General features: G+C 50.6%; 5 protein-coding genes across 5 annotated transcripts; 3 read left to right on the forward strand and 2 right to left on the reverse strand.

Annotated features, from left to right (window-relative positions):
- The first annotated feature begins 6,219 nt into the window (after positions 1-6,219).
- LOC129197486 (beta-keratin-related protein-like) lies at positions 6,220-6,627 on the forward strand. The gene has a single exon (XM_054805976.1). The coding sequence runs from the start codon at positions 6,220-6,222 to the stop codon at positions 6,625-6,627; it is 408 nt and encodes a 135-aa protein (XP_054661951.1).
- Positions 6,628-8,406: 1,779 nt separating this feature from the next.
- On the reverse strand, positions 8,407-8,796 carry LOC129197640 (claw keratin-like). Its single transcript, XM_054806273.1, has one exon. The coding sequence runs from the start codon at positions 8,794-8,796 to the stop codon at positions 8,407-8,409; it is 390 nt and encodes a 129-aa protein (XP_054662248.1).
- A 2,344-nt stretch (positions 8,797-11,140) lies between these two features.
- On the forward strand, positions 11,141-11,530 carry LOC129197638 (claw keratin-like). Its single transcript, XM_054806271.1, has one exon. It carries the CDS (start codon positions 11,141-11,143, stop codon positions 11,528-11,530), a length of 390 nt encoding a protein of 129 aa, XP_054662246.1.
- A 2,416-nt stretch (positions 11,531-13,946) lies between these two features.
- LOC129197740 (claw keratin-like) lies at positions 13,947-14,336 on the reverse strand. Its single transcript, XM_054806439.1, has one exon. It carries the CDS (start codon positions 14,334-14,336, stop codon positions 13,947-13,949), a length of 390 nt encoding a protein of 129 aa, XP_054662414.1.
- Positions 14,337-16,002: 1,666 nt separating this feature from the next.
- On the forward strand, positions 16,003-16,392 carry LOC129197743 (claw keratin-like). Its single transcript, XM_054806443.1, has one exon. It carries the CDS (start codon positions 16,003-16,005, stop codon positions 16,390-16,392), a length of 390 nt encoding a protein of 129 aa, XP_054662418.1.
- Positions 16,393-17,519: the final 1,127 nt, after the last annotated feature.

A 17,519-nucleotide genomic window follows, 5' to 3' on the forward strand; every position in this document is an offset into this window, starting at 1 on the left:
CTCCACCCTTCGACAGGTCAGACCGATGATTCTAGATATGATCCCATTCAGGGATCGTCCCTTAGGTTGATATTTCATAGCTAACACAATGTAGCCTTCATTTCGATTGTGACATTATAGGTAATGTAAAGCTGATGTACAAGTTACAACCCAGTCTGGTCTACTCCTTATCTAACTCTAGGAAACCAACCAGCATCTTCAGCATCCATGTTTGTATGCACCTTGAAGAAAGATAATAATTCACTTAAGGCCACCTTACACAGGACAGAAGGAAAACAGTTTGTTACCTATGTGCTGCTGCCTAATGTGTACAGTGAAGAGTTGGGGTGGATGCTTGGGAAGTGGGTGAGAAAAGTAAAAACTCAAGACTTAAAGAGGAAGTGAGGCAGGTTGTGTAATGCCATATGGGGCAACCAGAGGGAGCTGTGGAGACCAAATATTACAGGGTTAACTCAGCATCTTGTAAACCGAGCTGCATGCCTCTGGTTTCCACCTATACACCAGGAAACAGGATTAATGAAGAAAATACACGCTGGTATCAGGAAGAGCATGCAACGTAGGTATACTCCAAACAGATTTTACAGCATTTAAATAATTTAATTTGCTTTCCTGCCCTGAACAAGCCAGCATTTCTGTTTTCTTGTGTTACACTACACTCCAGTACGGTTCTGGTCGGTATGTGGTGAGGGAGATTTTCTTCTGCCCTGTTCCCTTCACTCCCTTTCCTTCTGTGCTCCTTCAACATTTATTTCTTCTATGTTTATCATGCCAACTGATAATTTGTTGACAGTCCTTTGTCACTTTTTAGTATTCAAATTCTAGTTTAATCCCAGCTAGAAGCGAACAAAAAGTACAAGTCCTGGGTTTTCCTACTGCATTTTGGGGGGGGGGGAGGTGTTGCTGGTCTGCTAAGCCCTGGAAATGTGTTGATAAAGACAAAGAAAAGCCAATGAACCCCAGCCCCCTATGCCTGTGGGGGTCCTGACAAGGCTGGAAAGCAAGAAGCAGGCAATTGCACACATCATGAGACATTAAGCAAGAAAATTTCCCAGTTTTACCCACCAAATGTTATTCAAAAGACCTTCAGAAAAGGGTCTATTCTCTTGAGCTGGCAAATACACTTGGAGCAGACCATCCTTCACCCTGTCATATACTCAATCCACAGATTATTTAAGCTCAACATGAGCCGGCAGTGTACGCTTGCAGCCCAGAAAGCCAACCATGTCCTGGGCTGCATCAAAAGAAGTGTGACCAGCAGGTCGAGGGAGGTGATCCTGCCCCTCTACTCCGCTCTGGTGAGACCCCACCTGGAGTGCTGCGTCCAGCTCTGGGGGCCCCAGTACAGGAGAGACATGGAGCTGCTGGAGAGAGTCCAGAGGAGGGCCATGAAGCTGATCAGAGGGCTGGAGCACCTCTGCTATGGAGACAGGCTGAGAGAGTTGGGATTGTTCAGCCTGGAGAAGAGAAGGCTCTGGGGAGATCTAATTGCGGCCTTCCAGTCCCTGAAGGGGCTACAGGAAAACTGGGGAGGGACTGTTTATCAGAGAGTGTAGTGACAGGACAAGGGGTAATGGGTTTAAGCTGAAGGAGGGTTGATTTAGATTAGATGTTAGAAAGAAATTTTTTACTGTTAGAGTAGTGAGGTACTGGAAAAGGTTGCCCAGATTGGTTCTGGATGCCCCATCCCTGGAAGTGTTCAAGGCCAGGTTGGATGAGGCTTTGGGCAACGTGGTCTAGTGGAGGGTGTCCCTGCCCACAGCAGGGGGGTTGAAATTAGATGATCTTTAAGGTCCCTTCCAACCCAAACCATTCTATGATTCTATGATTCTATGTATATTTTTGAGTAGCTGTAGAATTCTGTTAAATTATGCTCCTTCTGCCATAAATTAGGATTTATGAGGTGTTTCTGGAAACACCCTGCATAATTAAACGCCATGGGAATGTTCTGAGGACTGAAAATGTTTCACAAACACTCATTAATAAGTTGCTTATGCAAATAGTTGTATTATGATAATAGCTGTAGGTGACGCCTAGTGTTGGGCAATAGTATCACCTTAAAGAAGATATATCAAGGTCATTTCTGGCATTGTCCTAATTAGACTGTGATTCACTGCCTCAAATCTTGGATTATTCAACTTTCACTTGTAGTTTGTATAAAATCAGAAAGCCAGAGCTTCTGGTAGTGTAAAAAACAGTGGATCTATACAATAATACATAATTAAGTCTTGCTACCCATCTGGACCTGTATTTCAGTTCACACTTGCCTAATGGGCAGAATTCTTGCTGATATGCATTCAGATGATGTAAGCAAGTAGAGACTCTTTGAAGCGAGGAGAATGAATGTTGCAGACCTACATCAGCAGAGCATCCATCCCGAAGCATTTTCCTTTGATTATTTCTTCATTACCAAGTGCTCCTGACTCAGCTTTACAAACAAAACTTCTGCGCTCTGAACAGATCTGGTTTGACCACATAAACTATATCTTAGCTACGCAAGAGCCATTATTACTGCTGTCCCTGCCTTACACAAGGATATAATTTTCTAAAACAATTTAAAATTAATAGGTGCTGACAGTATTAACATTCTATATTGTGGCGTACGCAGTCTGCATTACTCTTTGCCCTCTATTGCCGTTATTACCTTTGTTAGTCACTCTAGAGTACAACAGAAAAACTGAGGGGAAAAAGAAAATTCTGCATAGTGTTGCTACATTACGGGAGATTTTTGAAAAGAGTTAATTATCTTGTAGTTAAGGGACTGCATATATGACAGCCAGGATTCAGTTCCTAGTTCTGTCAGGCATCTCCCAAATACCACAAAGATCAACTGAGAGGAGAATCCAGAGAATCCAGCTAGAATCATTTTGTAGGGGTGAATTTCATACTTGCTATATGTGCTTTAATACTCATGTTTTGAAATAGCAATTTTGGGGCGCGTCCTTGGAGGGGAGAGGTCTTCCAGCTAGAAATTACTGAAGAGAGAGAACCAAGAGACATTGAAAACTTAGGGAGGAGAAGAAAAAATATCTGGACTATGTTTTCAGCTGAATTGTGAGCTCCTGTGACATACATGACATTTATCATACCTTGTTAGGACCAAATCATGAAAACCTGAGGCTATCTCTGCCATGGCACATACCAACACTACCCCAACCAGTACTGATTGACTTAACTCTATCCCTGTGCGTGACGGGAGGCTCCCATGCTCACAGAGGCTCCCTCCGGTGGCAGAGGCCACTGAGACGATCTCGTCAAAGTGCACACGCAGTACACCCATTTTCCCAGAAATCAGTTCGCTCCACTCACTCTTCCCTCTGGAAGGACGATGCTTCATGCACAAAAATGCCAAGCACATTTAAATGAATTAAAACCATCACCACCATCATGGTGTTTATGACATGGTGCCTTTATGACATTAATTTTCTTATTTTATGAGACACCTGTAAAGATTCCCTGGGCTGTGGAGCTTATCAGGAATATTCTGGAGACATCATGAAATGAGATTTCAAAGAAGTTCACTAGCATCTGTTAGTATGTCATACACGGAAATTATTTTACGTTAATAGTAATAATATCTTAGTAGATTTAGACTGCTCTGACCTGATGCAGCATGAAATATGTAAAACACTTATTTAATCAACTCCTCATTTTAAGCTTCATAATTTGAGATGGCTTCATTTTTATTTAAAAGATAACTCTGTGATAGTATTGCTCTTTAAAGTTTTTGCACCAGATACTTCCTCTGGCTTAGGTAAGAACACATCTCTAGACCTCATTAACATTATATCAGATGGAAAACAAACCCTGTGTTTCTAGAGATTTATCTAGGCATGGAGACAAATACTAGATGTTAGCTTGTATTTTGAATAAGGAAAATAAATCCTGCGTGTGCTGACACACTGTGCCACTGACATCCGAAACTCCCCATGCAGTTGTGTTTTTAGCAAAGATAAGTCACCAGAAATCTATTAATTCTTAGTGTTTTTTTTAATTCTTAATGAAGTCACTAGAGTAAAACCAGGAAATTTCAAGATGAAAAGAACTTGCAAGTTACCATCTGCATTTTGTATTATTACCTAACTCAGCTTTAGATAATCATAAACAGTGAGCAAAACAATTACTGCAACTGCAGGAGTAATACATGCAACAAAGTTTGCTTCATAAGTAATTAAGGCCCTTTACACAAAGGGTGTCTCAGCTCCTCCAGGCAATCTGAGAAAGGGTATAAATACTCTCACCGTGCAAGGCTTTTCTAACTACTTCTCTTGACTTGTGCTCTCCGGTACGCTGAGTAAGTCTGATTTGACAACTATATGAAAATCTTGAGTTTAATTTTGCTTTAGCATGAATTTTCGTTAAAATCGGGATTAAATCCTGCATAAATATTCTGACTCTGAGATATTAGTAAGCATCTTTCTACAAATGTTTTCTATGCTGGATAAAGGATGGAAAAATAAAAGCAAGGGATTTCAAGATTGCTCTGGGCTGCTAATTTTATGGGAGAATTAGAAATTTCAATCTCTTAGTTCTGAACATTTTTCAGAAGAGCTCTGAAAATAGATTTTAGCATTGGTTTTGCAGATACAGCATGATTACGGGATTCAGCAGTTATTAGGTTGGGAGGTTTCATAGGTAACTATTGAAGTAAAATCTTTGTTTGTAGTTCTGTGTAGCTATAGACATGTAGCATTGCTGTTGTTCGTAATCTGTCCATCGTTAGCTAATTTAATCGGGAGTCACAAGCAGCTACACCAAACGATTATTAGATACTACTACTTGATGTAACAGTGGAAATAAGCTTTCATTTCTGACTATTAAAACTTTGCTAATATTTTAATGTGTTTTTACAGAGATTAAATTCAGCATTGTTTTAGGTCAAAGCTATGTTCTAACCTAAGGGTATTTGAGGGGAAAATGCTATGCATGTTTTTTGCCTTTTTTTTCTCCCCAGAGTGATACATTTGAGGATACTTTCACTTTCCCCTGAATATAGTTGAGACAAGTAAATAGATTAAGGAGCTCATTGCCCTGCCCGTTCCCCTGTGCATTCACCTGGTGCAAAATAGCACTGAGCTTCTGAAGTGAAGGAAAGTAGCTTTCGGGATATTTTTACTTTATGCTTGGCAATATAATAGCTCATTTTTTTAGAAAGTGTTGCTGGCTACATATTTTAGGATCGTGTATACTTAGGATAAGACTTGCTGATTTCAGAGATTAGCTTCGAACTACCCATCATCTGTCTTAGAAACCTTCTGCATGTGCTATTTACTTATTGTAAGGAATACTGCAAAGCTGCCATGTCCCCTAGTCCTCATCTTCCAAATGTTCTCGAGAACAGCATTTCTAGCATACTGCAGCACACAGGACTTAACTGAGAAGAAAATAATACTTTTGTTTTATTCATCCCTGTAAGGTATCTTTGATTTACAAGTTTAAAAAAAAAATTGTGCAATGCGCTACCACGGAGAACTAGCTTTTATGTGAAGACTTCATCTGAAGAAAGAAATAAATACTATTAAATGTGTGTACCCTAGCTGAAGCTGCAATTTTCTTATTTGGGTTGACAATATCACCATGATATAAGTATTTTAAGCTATGCATCTTACTTATTAAACCACTATTTTTAACCCCCCATTTATTCTTAGCCTTTCATTTTTGAAACAACAGGAATTTGCATGGAAAATAATACAGAAATTAAGCAGGCTGATGAACAGATTACTCAACACTCAAATCTATTGAGAACCCAGATTTTTTTTCCCCTCGCTCCTTTGCGTCCCATCTGTAAAACACAGATTGTAGGCGCTGCCCTGAGGAGCTGCGCGTGGGAAGAAAAGAGATGCTGTGGGAACAATCTCAGACTTGTTTCCAGGAAATATTACAAAGGACTGGGAGGTTTTAGAGTAGATGTCTGTTTTGGAGGTGGCACACAAAGAAAAGGGAGGAGTTTTGCTCCCAGAGGAGGAGAAGTAAAGAGAGCAAGCTTAAAGCAGCAAATTAGAAAGGACAGATAGATACAGGCTAAGTAAAAATGGCAGGTACAAAGAAAGGAGCTCAGCTGCTGTCTTTATCCAAATTATCTCCGTCTACAGATCTCTCAGAGCCAAGCTTAGAAGCGTCAATAACCAAGCTCACAGGTTGTTTCATTGTGGGTTGGGTTTTTGGGGTTTTTTTTCTAATTCTGCAAATAAATTGCAGGCACTCCCCTACCACAGCCAGGCAATGGCTTCCAACCAGCTGGCATGCACCAACCCCTGCGAGGCAAAGTGTCCCCAGCCCCTGGCCACCAGCAGCAACGAGCCCTGCGTCGTGGCCTGCGGGGACTCCCGGGTGATTATATACCCGCCACCCGTCGTCGTCACCTTCCCAGGGCCCATCCTCACCACCTACCCGCAGCAAACCGTCGTGGGAGCTTCAGAGCCCTCCGAGGTGGCCCTGGCAGAGCCCCCTGCCTCAGCACCTCTGCCAGCAGAGGTGACAGGGAGGCTGGAGGCAGCAGTTGACAAACTTGCACCCCAGGTCATTGCCCGACCTGAGCCACAGTGTGCCCCAAAATATTCCTACACCTATTCTTCCCAATGGACACATCCATGCAATTCATATCGCTCTGGGAAACGGTGGACATACTAAGCTCAGCCATGGTGTGCACAGAGCAATTTAAAGAAGTAGCAAAGGAAACTCGAGATGCAAATAGGGGGTGGCACTGAGAGGCACCAGCCCGAGTGCTGGGTGATGTCTCGCTCCCGCTGAAAACAATGAGAGCTGCAAATGCTCAGCACCTGTGAAAGGCAGGCTCATGTGTGCATTTTCTCATTTTGCCTTTAGTTTAGAGCTGTTATCCTCTGGCTTTCCAGTTTAGTCATCTGCTTACATTGTGCTTTGTCTTGTTTCAGTTATATTATTGACACTGAACTTAGAGAGGTGACTTTAGGATGCTAGAAACTGCACACAGCAATGGCTCCAAAGGAGAAAAAACATTTTTTATAGACTGCATCACTTTTACCCTGGTGATTAGCCAGAGCCTAACTGAACCCCTGGAAAGATAGTCTTTATATTCTGCACAATTTTGTTCCAGAACTGTAGAAAAGCTGTGTTTTTTCAAATAAATTTTCTGTACCAAAGTCTGTCTTCTGGTTTTCATTACCATATAATCATTTCCTTCTTCTTATCAATTGGAATTATAGTCTATTTATCCTTGGTCATAAGTATTCCATATTTCTTCTTTGAGTGCAAATATCACAAAATCCCAGGAATACTTTTCTACACAATGTCATTAAACATGTCCTGAACATTTGACACTCCCCAGGACCCACCTGAGTCCCTGGCAGTTGTCGCTTGTAACAGCAATCCCTGCAAGTGCTCGGGTAATGCTCACTTCCAAATTTGCCATGTCCATCTCAGGACAGAGCAACTTTCCAGAACCTTGGCCCAAGCCCAAAGCAATATCTAAATATCTGGGTGCAGCTGACAGGGAGGAGAAATGTGCGGCCCACGCATGGCCCTCTGACACGCTGTGCAGAGCTTCCCCGAGGACACAGGGGGAAGGATGCCCTCGGGCTGCCCACAGATGATGGCACTCCTGAAAGCACCAGCCGCACTGCAGGGTGCATGCTCAGTGCATCACACCGAGCATCATGACTGACTGGTGGGAAGAGGGTGCAGAGTATGAATGGGAAAGAAATGAGCCACTAGTTTAGTTTTCATTCCTCTATAGGCCTCATGAAACAGAAAGTGATAATTCACCTTTGAAATCTGTCTTTTGTAATGGAGTGAATCATTTTGTAGTAACTTCCCTACCGTGCAGTTCAAAAGTCTTTTCTGAGAGAAATTCAGAGCCTCCACAAATGCTTTTAGCGATTGAATTGCCATCTAACATTTCACCTCATTGATCAGTTATAGACATAATTCTAGCCACAATGATGAACAAATTCAGACCAAAAAAATTCTTCATGCAATACAGATTCTTTAATGTGGAAGGAAAATGCAATGGACAGTGACAGCAGGAAACAAAACAACACAGAAACAATGAATTGGAAACACAAAAATCATAAGGCGGCAGCAAGGCACAACCCAGGGCTACAACCCAAAGATTCCCCCTTCCTATTGCAGGGTGGGAGTCTCAGAGCTGGGCAGAGCAGGGGAGACTCGTCCGAGGACGAGTACAGCTTCGTTGTACCGCAGATAGGGGGGAGCTTTTGGAGACGGTACTGGACACCCTAAAGCCTCCAGCAGAAGATCTGCAAGGATACTCTGTGCAAATAAGCAAGGACCAGCAAGTTCAAGCAGCTGTTTCCCACAGCCTAAAGAGTGGTTGAAAGCTTTGTTCTGCTTCTGGTGCTAGAAGACAAGAGGTGCAACCTGTGGAGAGCCGGGGCAGGTGCAGCACTGAACTCCATGGATATTTGGGGTTTAGCAGGGCCCGCAGTTGCCACTGAGGTACCTGTGGCCTCGGGCCCAGCCGCCATATCCACAACCCCCAAAGGCTCCGTAGCCCCCATAAAGCCCATAGCCTCCATAGCCCCCAAGGCCTCCATAGCCCCCAAGGCCTCCATAGCCCCCAAAGCCTCCATAACTGCCACCGTAGCTCCCTGCAACACTGGGCACTCCCGCCGAGCCAACAACGCTGTGCTGCGGGAAGTTGCTGAGGATGGGCCCGGGGAAGGTGATCACCGAGGCCGGGGGCTGGATCACCACCGTGGAGTCGGGGCACTGCCGCACGCAGGGCTCGTTGACGGTGTTAGCCAGAGGGGCCGGGGCGGCCACCCCACAGGAAGGGACGCACAGGCTGGAGCAGGACATCCTTTGGTTCAGCAGGTAAAGCTGCAAGACAAGGCAGAGCTCTGGCTCAGTGCAAGGCCTGATCCCAAATCCCTCCTGCCTCTCCTTCACTTGGGACCTGTGTCCCAGGACGTGCTCTGCATCATCTCAGGCAGTCAGAGCAAAAACACGTTGCAGAGGTGAAATGCTGCTATAAACCCTTGCTCCCTCATGCTCCATGCGCCTGACTTGCCCACAGGAGTCAGGAAAACCTCCCTCTTCCAAAGCAGGTGGAAAATCCCCGAGCTCCCAAAGGACCTGAGCGCATTGGTGTCCTCAGGGCTTCGTACCAACAAGTCCAAATTTCCATCCTTTCCATAGCTCTGAAACAGCCCCATCGCATCCTACCTATGCGCTATGAAAGCGTGGTGGAGAAGACAGCAGGAGATCCCGTGAGAAAGCCACTGCTGAGGAAGGATAGAGGGACATAAGACTTGGACTTACCACGATGATCAGGAGAGTCAAGCGGAGGAAGCTGGATAGAGGGCTGTGAAGCCCTCAGCTCTTTTATACGTGTCCCAGACCGCCCGGGGCATTGGCCAAGGGGGCGGTGGCTGAAGCCCCAAAGCCCCAGCAAATCATGAAATCAAGCGGACAAGCATCATGAAACAAATTGTGATGTGGGGCAATTCTATCCATGCTAATTGGGCATACTATCGAGCACACGTGCCTTGGATAGCAACAGGTAATGGGAGGGACAGACCATGGCGTGCCATTACATGAAAGGCATAGCGCTGCTGTAGCTGAACTCGCGGCACCAATAAACCCCAATCCATCCCTAATCCTCCCACTTTGCTTATGTTCAAGAGTCTGGGGCATCTTGCAGACGTGCGTTGCAATCCTGCACAGAGCCTTCACACCTGTCATTACCTCTCTTTTACGGGCTGGTAAACAGAAGTGCTGGGAGGGTGGGCAAAGGAAGAAGCTATCCCACTCACTCAGGGCAGCTCCCAAATGCCAACCATGGCCCCATGCTAGCAGGGCATGGGGTGATCACAGTACAGGGTGCCAGAGGAATCCCTAAGTCATCATGCCACTGCATAACTTGATTTTTACCTCCCCAGTTCACCTGACGATCATGCAAAGAGTAGAGGAGATGGGTCCTGTGTGGGATGAAATTCCATTTATGAACAGCACTGGCAGAGCTGTGGGTGGGACAGCAGTCAGATCAGGAAACGGGGACCTGTGTGAGGGGAGACATGAATGGAGGAGCAGAAGGACAGCAACTATACCAAGTCACTGTCAGCTCCTTCAGACTCATGTGTATGACCTCGGTCCTCCCTGAGCCCTCTCTGCAGGGACTCGATAACTCAGGTGGGCATTGAGGGCTGTGCCAGGAGAGGCTGGCCAAGCTGCAAAGGCAGCCAGGCGGCACGTGGCCACGCTCCCCACAAGCACAGGCACAGGCACAGGCACGCTGGGCACCGCTGGCTCTGGGTGCGCGGCTTGGCTGCTGCTGAGTGTGGCGTAGTTGAGCACAGCAATCTTGTGAAAGATGCCCAAGATTCCTCTGCGTAAGCAAAGTGGGGGGATTAGGGACAGATCAGGGTTTATTGGTGCCGCGAGTTCAGCTACAGCAGCGCTATGCCTTTCATGTAATGATGTGTCACGGTCTGTCCCTCCCATCACCTCTTTCTTCTCCAGGGCACATTTGCACGCCAGTGTCCCCACTGAGAAGGCATATAATTGTCTCGCCTCACTATCTGTTGTCATGAAGCTTGTCCACTTGAATTCATAATTACCTGGGGTTTTTGTCACCGCCCCCTCGGCCAATGCCCCGGGCGGTCTGGGACACGTATAAAAGAGCTGAGGGCTTCACAGCCCTCTATCCAGCTTCCTCCGCTTGACTCTCCTGATCATCGTGGTAAGTCCAAGTCTTATGTCCCTCTATCCTTCCTCAGCAGTGGCTTTCTCACGGGATCTCCTGCTGTCTTCTCCACCACGCTTTCATAGCGCATAGGTAGGATGCGATGGGGCTGTTTCAGAGCTATGGAAAGGATGGAAATTTGGACTTGTTGGTACGAAGCCCTGAGGACACCAGTGCGCTCAGGTCCTTTGGGAGCTCGGGGATTTTCCACCTGCTTTGGAAGAGGGAGGTTTTCCTGACTCCTGTGGGCAAGTCAGGTGCATGGAGCATGAGGGAGCAAGGGTTTATAGCAGCATTTCACCTCTGCAACGTGTTTTTGCTCTGACTGCCTGAGATGATGCAGAGCACGTCCTGGGACACAGGTCCCAAGTGAAGGAGAGGCAGGAGGGATTTGGGATCAGGCCTTGCACTGAGCCAGAGCTCTGCCTTGTCTTGCAGCTTTACCTGCTGAACCAAAGGATGTCCTGCTCCAGCCTGTGCGTCCCTTCCTGTGGGGTGGCCGCCCCGGCCCCTCTGGCTAACACCGTCAACGAGCCCTGCGTGCGGCAGTGCCCCGACTCCACGGTGGTGATCCAGCCCCCGGCCTCGGTGATCACCTTCCCCGGGCCCATCCTCAGCAACTTCCCGCAGCACAGCGTTGTTGGCTCGGCGGGAGTGCCCAGCGTTGCAGGGAGCTACGGTGGCAGTTATGGAGGCTTTGGGGGCTATGGAGGCCTTGGGGGCTATGGAGGCCTTGGGGGCTATGGAGGCTATGGGCTTTATGGGGGCTACGGAGCCTTTGGGGGTTGTGGATATGGCGGCTGGGCCCGAGGCCACAGGTACCTCAGTGGCAGCTGTGGGCCCTGCTAAACCTCACACTGGGTCCGGTCATTGATGAAGAAGAGCTCCGGAGAATCCCCTGGCACATCCCGACACGGCCACCGAAGGAAAGACATCCCTTTGGCATTGCTGGGCTCCAGCGCTTGGCTACCTCGTGCCTGCTTGGGGCCCAGCTCTGCCTTCCTCCTGCCCCGCTTCAGCATCCCTTCAGCACTCATTGCCCCTGATGACAGAGACCCGCACTGGGTGCCTGTCCCTGCGGCACGGCTGATGCTCGCTGTCGCTCTGCCCGCTGCCAGGAGACGTGGGCTGCCCCCGACCAGCACTCTGCTCTTCTCCCATCTCCCTCCTCCCCTCAAACTGCAATAAAAGCTGTGTTGCACTGCAATGTTGACCCTTGGGTTTTCTTGATTCTTCCTCCATACCCAAATACCCCGACTGGCAGGCTGGGATCCCTAGTCCATCCCAGCCAGCTCTCACACAGGACGTTGTCAGGGGCTACTGCGGGAGCTGCCTCGCTCCCTCCTGTCTGCCCTTGGCAGCACGTCCCTCCACCAGATGGTCGTCTGCGGCCACGACCGTGCTCGTCCCCTTCTACAACAGCTTCTCCCTCTTGGGCCTCCCTGTCTTCTCCCCACTTTGGGCTCCTGCACCCTGCAGCCCTTAAAGAGCTGTTGGGCCCCACACTGAGTTTCCTGCCCGCTCTGCCCATTCCCCACGGGCTGCCTACAGCCCCAGGGCTGCGGGGATTGCGATGCCAACAAAGTCACTCCAACGGCAAAGGCCCAGGTCAGAGCCTCTTGGGAGGCCATGGGTCAATAGGGGAGAGGGTGAGCAACCCCCAGCACATCCCCAGCTGCCATGCTTCCATCCCCACCACATTCCTGCACCCCTGCACCTTCTCTCGTTTTTCCTCCTGCGCTGAGGCAGAAGCCCTTCCTGGCATTCCCTCTGTCACACACCCACCGCATGGGGACACAGCTCTGCCCAGGAATGAGCCCACGGGCCAGTGCTCTCGACCAGACTTTGCCGGCCCTTTGGTGTTCTTCCTCGCACAGCAGCCCACAAAGAAGCCCACGCTGCCACACCGCCCCAGAGCACGCAGACGCAGCAGCCATGGTCACCAAAATCCCCTTCCACCACTGTGCCCTCAGCAGACATGCAGAGGACACCACGGGAGCCAGGACCTGGTGGATGGCTGAGAGTCAGTGCAGGGGGACCTGGCCAGATGCGGGGATGGGCAGAGATCGAATCATTCTGGAGGGGAAGAGAAGACCTGCAAACTTCCCTTCAGGCAATGGTAAAAACCAATCCCTTGTCTTGCCATTTGGCTGCCTGTTTTCCCACCCTCTGTGTTCACAATTGCGGATGACCCATCTTTCCTCGAGCTCCCCAGCAGTGACCAACATGCTGCCACACTGCCCTTCTGATACCTCTGGCCGGAACCGTCCCTGTCCAAGACCACCTTGCAGTGCCCAGATCACGCAGTCAGAAGATGCTTGGGGAAGGGAGGGACCTGAGGAAGGCAGGCAATCCAACCTCCTGCTCCAAGAGCGTTGTGCTTCATGTGCCTGGATGGCTACCCGTGGCCATTTCATGGCTCTGAAAGGAAACTTGGGAAGACCTGGCTGTGTCTCTGTCTCACCCCTTCCCAGTGGCCCCCACCTCGAGCTGGGCAGGGGGACATGGCCAGCGGCCCTGTCCATGCAGCGCTCGTCTCCCCGTGTCCCTGCACCTCCAAATGGGACTAGCAAGAAGCCAACGAAAGGGGGTAATGGCAGGCATGCTGGTTTTGCAGAGGATTTGGACGAGCTTCTGCCGGGCACCTAGGGCACTTTCACGTAACCAAAGAGGGCTTTGGGAAGGTATGGTGTTTATTGCTGACGGGAGACCAGAGGAAGCTCAGTGGGATGTGCTCTGCAAGACCCAGCTGGGACTGTCATCATCACTTGTATCCCACTGAGCAAACTGCCCAAATGCTCCAAGGGCACCACCCTGGGAGATTCAAGCAGTGCAGACCAACCCGCCCGGAGGCTTGGGGGAAGTTGGAAAGAAGAGGGAAGGATGAGGAAAAACCATGGGTCAGCATTGCGATGCAACACAGCTTTTATTGCAGTTTGAGGGGAGGAGGGAGATGGGAGAAGAGCAGAGTGCTGGTCGGGGGCAGCCCACGTCTCCTGGCAGCGGGCAGAGCGACAGCGAGCATCAGCCGTGCCGCAGGGACAGGCACCCAGTGCGGGTCTCTGTCATCAGGGGCAATGAGTGCTGAAGGGATGCTGAAGCGGGGCAGGAGGAAGGCAGAGCTGGGCCCCAAGCAGGCACGAGGTAGCCAAGCGCTGGAGCCCAGCAATGCCAAAGGGATGTCTTTCCTTCGGTGGCCGTGTCGGGATGTGCCAGGGGATTCTCCGGAGCTCTTCTTCATCAATGACCGGACCCAGTGTGAGGTTTAGCAGGGCCCACAGCTGCCACTGAGGTACCTGTGGCCTCGGGCCCAGCCGCCATATCCACAACCCCCAAAGGCTCCGTAGCCCCCATAAAGCCCATAGCCTCCATAGCCCCCAAGGCCTCCATAGCCCCCAAGGCCTCCAAAACCACCACGGCCTCCATAACTGCCACCGTAGCTCCCTGCAACGCTGGGCGCTCCCGCCGAGCCAACAACGCTGTGCTGCGGGAAGTTGCTGAGGATGGGCCCGGGGAAGGTGATCACCGAGGCCGGGGGCTGGATCACCACCGTGGAGTCGGGGCACTGCCGCACGCAGGGCTCGTTGACGGTGTTAGCCAGAGGGGCCGGGGCGGCCACCCCACCAGAAGGGACGCACAGGCTGGAGCAGGACATCTTTCAGGCAGGCAGAGAGTCCTGGAAAATGCACCAGGGATTAGGCAAAGGTGCGAAGAAGGGGCTGTATGAAGGGAGGCAGGGAGAGATCCCCAAGAGGCTTCCAAGAGCTGGACTTACCCTGTTGATCAGGAGAGTCAAGCAGAGGAAGCGGGATAGAGGGCTGTGAAGCCCTCAGCTCTTTTATACATGTCCCAGGCTGCCCGAGGCATCGGCCGAGGGGGCGGTGGTGGAAACCCCGGGGAATCATCAAATCCAGCGTACAAGCTTCATGATACTGATTTCATGTGACTCGAAGCAATTAAACACCTCCTCATTAGGTCTTTCAGCGAGAACATGTGTTCTGGAAAAGAAGGAGGTGATGGGAGGGTCAGATCATGATGGACTATTACATGAAGGACAAGGTGCTACTGTAGCACCAATAAACATAAATGTTTCCCTAATCCCCTACTTGCTTACGTGGAAGAGTCATGGGTATCTTGCAGAAAATTGCCATGCCCAACCACACCACACTCAGTGGCGGCAGCCCAGCCACGCGCGCAGAGCCAGCGGTGCCCAGCGTGCCTGTGCCTGTGTGCCTGTGCCTGTGCCTGTGCTTGTGCCTGTGCTTGTGCCTGTGCCTGTGGGGAGCGTGGCCACGTGCCACCTGGCTCCCTTTGCAGCTTGGCCAGCCTCTCCTGGCACAGCCCTCAATAGGGCTTGGGGAGGACCATGCTTGCAGATACATGGCCAAGGAAGCCGAGAGTGTCCTGGTACCTTTCCTGCCCTCCATCTCCTCTGTACACGTCCCACCTCACATATGACCCTGCCACCTGATCTCTCTGCTGCCCACCCACATCTGTGATCAGCGCATGCACATGGGGGTCTTCACCCCACACAGCAAAGAGTGCCTCTACTCTTTGCATGGCTGTTAATCAGAGCTCCCCAAATGCACCCTGTCACACATGGGCATGGAGAGGGCCAGGCTGAGGTATGCTCCTGAACTTTTGCCCCAAAATGTCCCCAGTCCTCATGGGCACTGGGAGATACTGGGCACATAGGAGTCATTCTGAGTGTGTGGAACAGCTTCTCCCTTTGCCCAACCTCCTGGTGCTTCTGTTTACCAGCTTGTAAAAGGGATGTAATGACAGGCGTGATGTCTGTACTCAGGATTGTAAAGCACTTCTGCCAGATGCACAGGACTCTGGCATGTAAGTAAAGTGGGGGGATTAGGGATAGAGTGGGGTTTATTGCTGACGCCAGGTCAGCTACATCAGCAGCACCTTGCGTTTCATGTAATACTCTATTCTGATCTGATCCTCCCATCACGTCTTTCTTCACCATGGCACATTTGCATGTCAAAGTGACCAATGAAGAGGAGTTTAATTGTCTCAGCTCACATGAAGATAGTGTCAAGAAGCTTGTACGCTGGATTTGATGATTCCCCGGGGTTTCCACCACCACCCCCTCGGCCGATGCCTCGGGCAGCCTGGGACATGTATAAAAGAGCTGAGGGCTTCACAGCCCTCTATCCAGCTTCCTCTGCTTGACTCTCCTGATCAACAGGGTAAGTCCAGCTCTTGGAAGCCTCTTGGGGATCTCTCCCTGCCTCCCTTCATACAGCCCCTTCTTCGCACCTTTGCCTAATCCCTGGTGCATTTTCCAGGACTCTCTGCCTGCCTGAAAGATGTCCTGCTCCAGCCTGTGTGTCCCTTCCGGTGGGGTGGCCGCCCCGGCCCCTCTGGCTAACACCGTCAACGAGCCCTGCGTGCGGCAGTGCCCCGACTCCACGGTGGTGATCCAGCCCCCGGCCTCGGTGATCACCTTCCCCGGGCCCATCCTCAGCAACTTCCCGCAGCACAGCGTTGTTGGCTCGGCGGGAGCGCCCAGCGTTGCAGGGAGCTACGGTGGCAGTTATGGAGGCCATGGTGGTTTTGGAGGCCTTGGGGGCTATGGAGGCCTTGGGGGCTATGGAGGCTATGGGCTTTATGGGGGCTACGGAGCCTTTGGGGGTTGTGGGTATGGCGGCTGGGCCCGAGGCCACAGGTACCTCAGTGGCAGCTGTGGGCCCTGCTAAACCTCACACTGGGTCCGGTCATTGATGAAGAAGAGCTCCGGAGAATCCCCTGGCACATCCCGACACGGCCACCGAAGGAAAGACATCCCTTTGGCATTGCTGGGCTCCAGCGCTTGGCTACCTCGTGCCTGCTTGGGGCCCAGCTCTGCCTTCCTCCTGCCCCGCTTCAGCATCCCTTCAGCACTCGTTGCCCCTGATGACAGAGACCCGCACTGGGTGCCTGATCCCGCGGCACGGCTGATGCTCGCTGTCGCTTTGCCCGCTGCCAGGAGACGTGGGCTGCCCCCGACCAGCACTCTGCTCTTCTCCCATCTCCCTCCTCCCCTCAAACTGCAATAAAAGCTGTGTTGCACTGCAATGCTGACCCATGGTTTTTCCTCATCCTTCCCTCTTCTTTCCAACTTCCCCCAAGCCTCCGGGCGGGTTGGTCTGCACTGCTTGAATCTCCCAGGGTGGTGCCCTTGGAGCATTTGGGCAGTTTGCTCAGTGGGATACAAGTGATGATGACAGTCCCAGCTGGGTCTTGCAGAGCACATCCCACTGAGCTTCCTCTGGTCTCCCGTCAGCAATAAACACCATACCTTCCCAAAGCCCTCTTTGGTTACGTGAAAGTGCCCTAGGTGCTCGGCAGAAGCTCGTCCAAATCCTCTGCAAAACCAGCATGCCTGCCATTACCCCCTTTCGTTGGCTTCTTGCTAGTCCCATTTGGAGGTGCAGGGACACGGGGAGACGAGCGCTGCATGGACAGGGCCGCTGGCCATGTCCCCCTGCCCAGCTCGAGGTGGGGGCCACTGGGAAGGGGTGAGACAGAGACACAGCCAGGTCTTCCCAAGTTTCCTTTCAGAGCCATGAAATGGCCACGGGTAGCCATCCAGGCACATGAAGCACAACGCTCTTGGAGCAGGAGGTTGGATTGCCTGCCTTCCTCAGGTCCCTCCCTTCCCCAAGCATCTTCTGACTGCGTGATCTGGGCACTGCAAGGTGGTCTTGGACAGGGACGGTTCCGGCCAGAGGTATCAGAAGGGCAGTGTGGCAGCATGTTGGTCACTGCTGGGGAGCTCGAGGAAAGATGGGTCATCCGCAATTGTGAACACAGAGGGTGGGAAAACAGGCAGCCAAATGGCAAG

The sequence above is a fragment of the Grus americana genome, chromosome 29 (assembly GCF_028858705.1).
Source record: "Grus americana isolate bGruAme1 chromosome 29, bGruAme1.mat, whole genome shotgun sequence".
Lineage (NCBI taxonomy): Eukaryota > Metazoa > Chordata > Aves > Gruiformes > Gruidae > Grus > Grus americana.

Bases quoted from the DNA above. Each gene is read 5' to 3' on its own strand.
- LOC129197486 (XM_054805976.1), top strand. From the start codon at position 6,220: ATGGCTTCCAACCAGCTGGCATGCACCAACCCCTGCGAGGCAAAGTGT.
- LOC129197640 (XM_054806273.1), bottom strand. From the start codon at position 8,796: ATGTCCTGCTCCAGCCTGTGCGTCCCTTCCTGTGGGGTGGCCGCCCCG.
- LOC129197638 (XM_054806271.1), top strand. From the start codon at position 11,141: ATGTCCTGCTCCAGCCTGTGCGTCCCTTCCTGTGGGGTGGCCGCCCCG.
- LOC129197740 (XM_054806439.1), bottom strand. From the start codon at position 14,336: ATGTCCTGCTCCAGCCTGTGCGTCCCTTCTGGTGGGGTGGCCGCCCCG.
- LOC129197743 (XM_054806443.1), top strand. From the start codon at position 16,003: ATGTCCTGCTCCAGCCTGTGTGTCCCTTCCGGTGGGGTGGCCGCCCCG.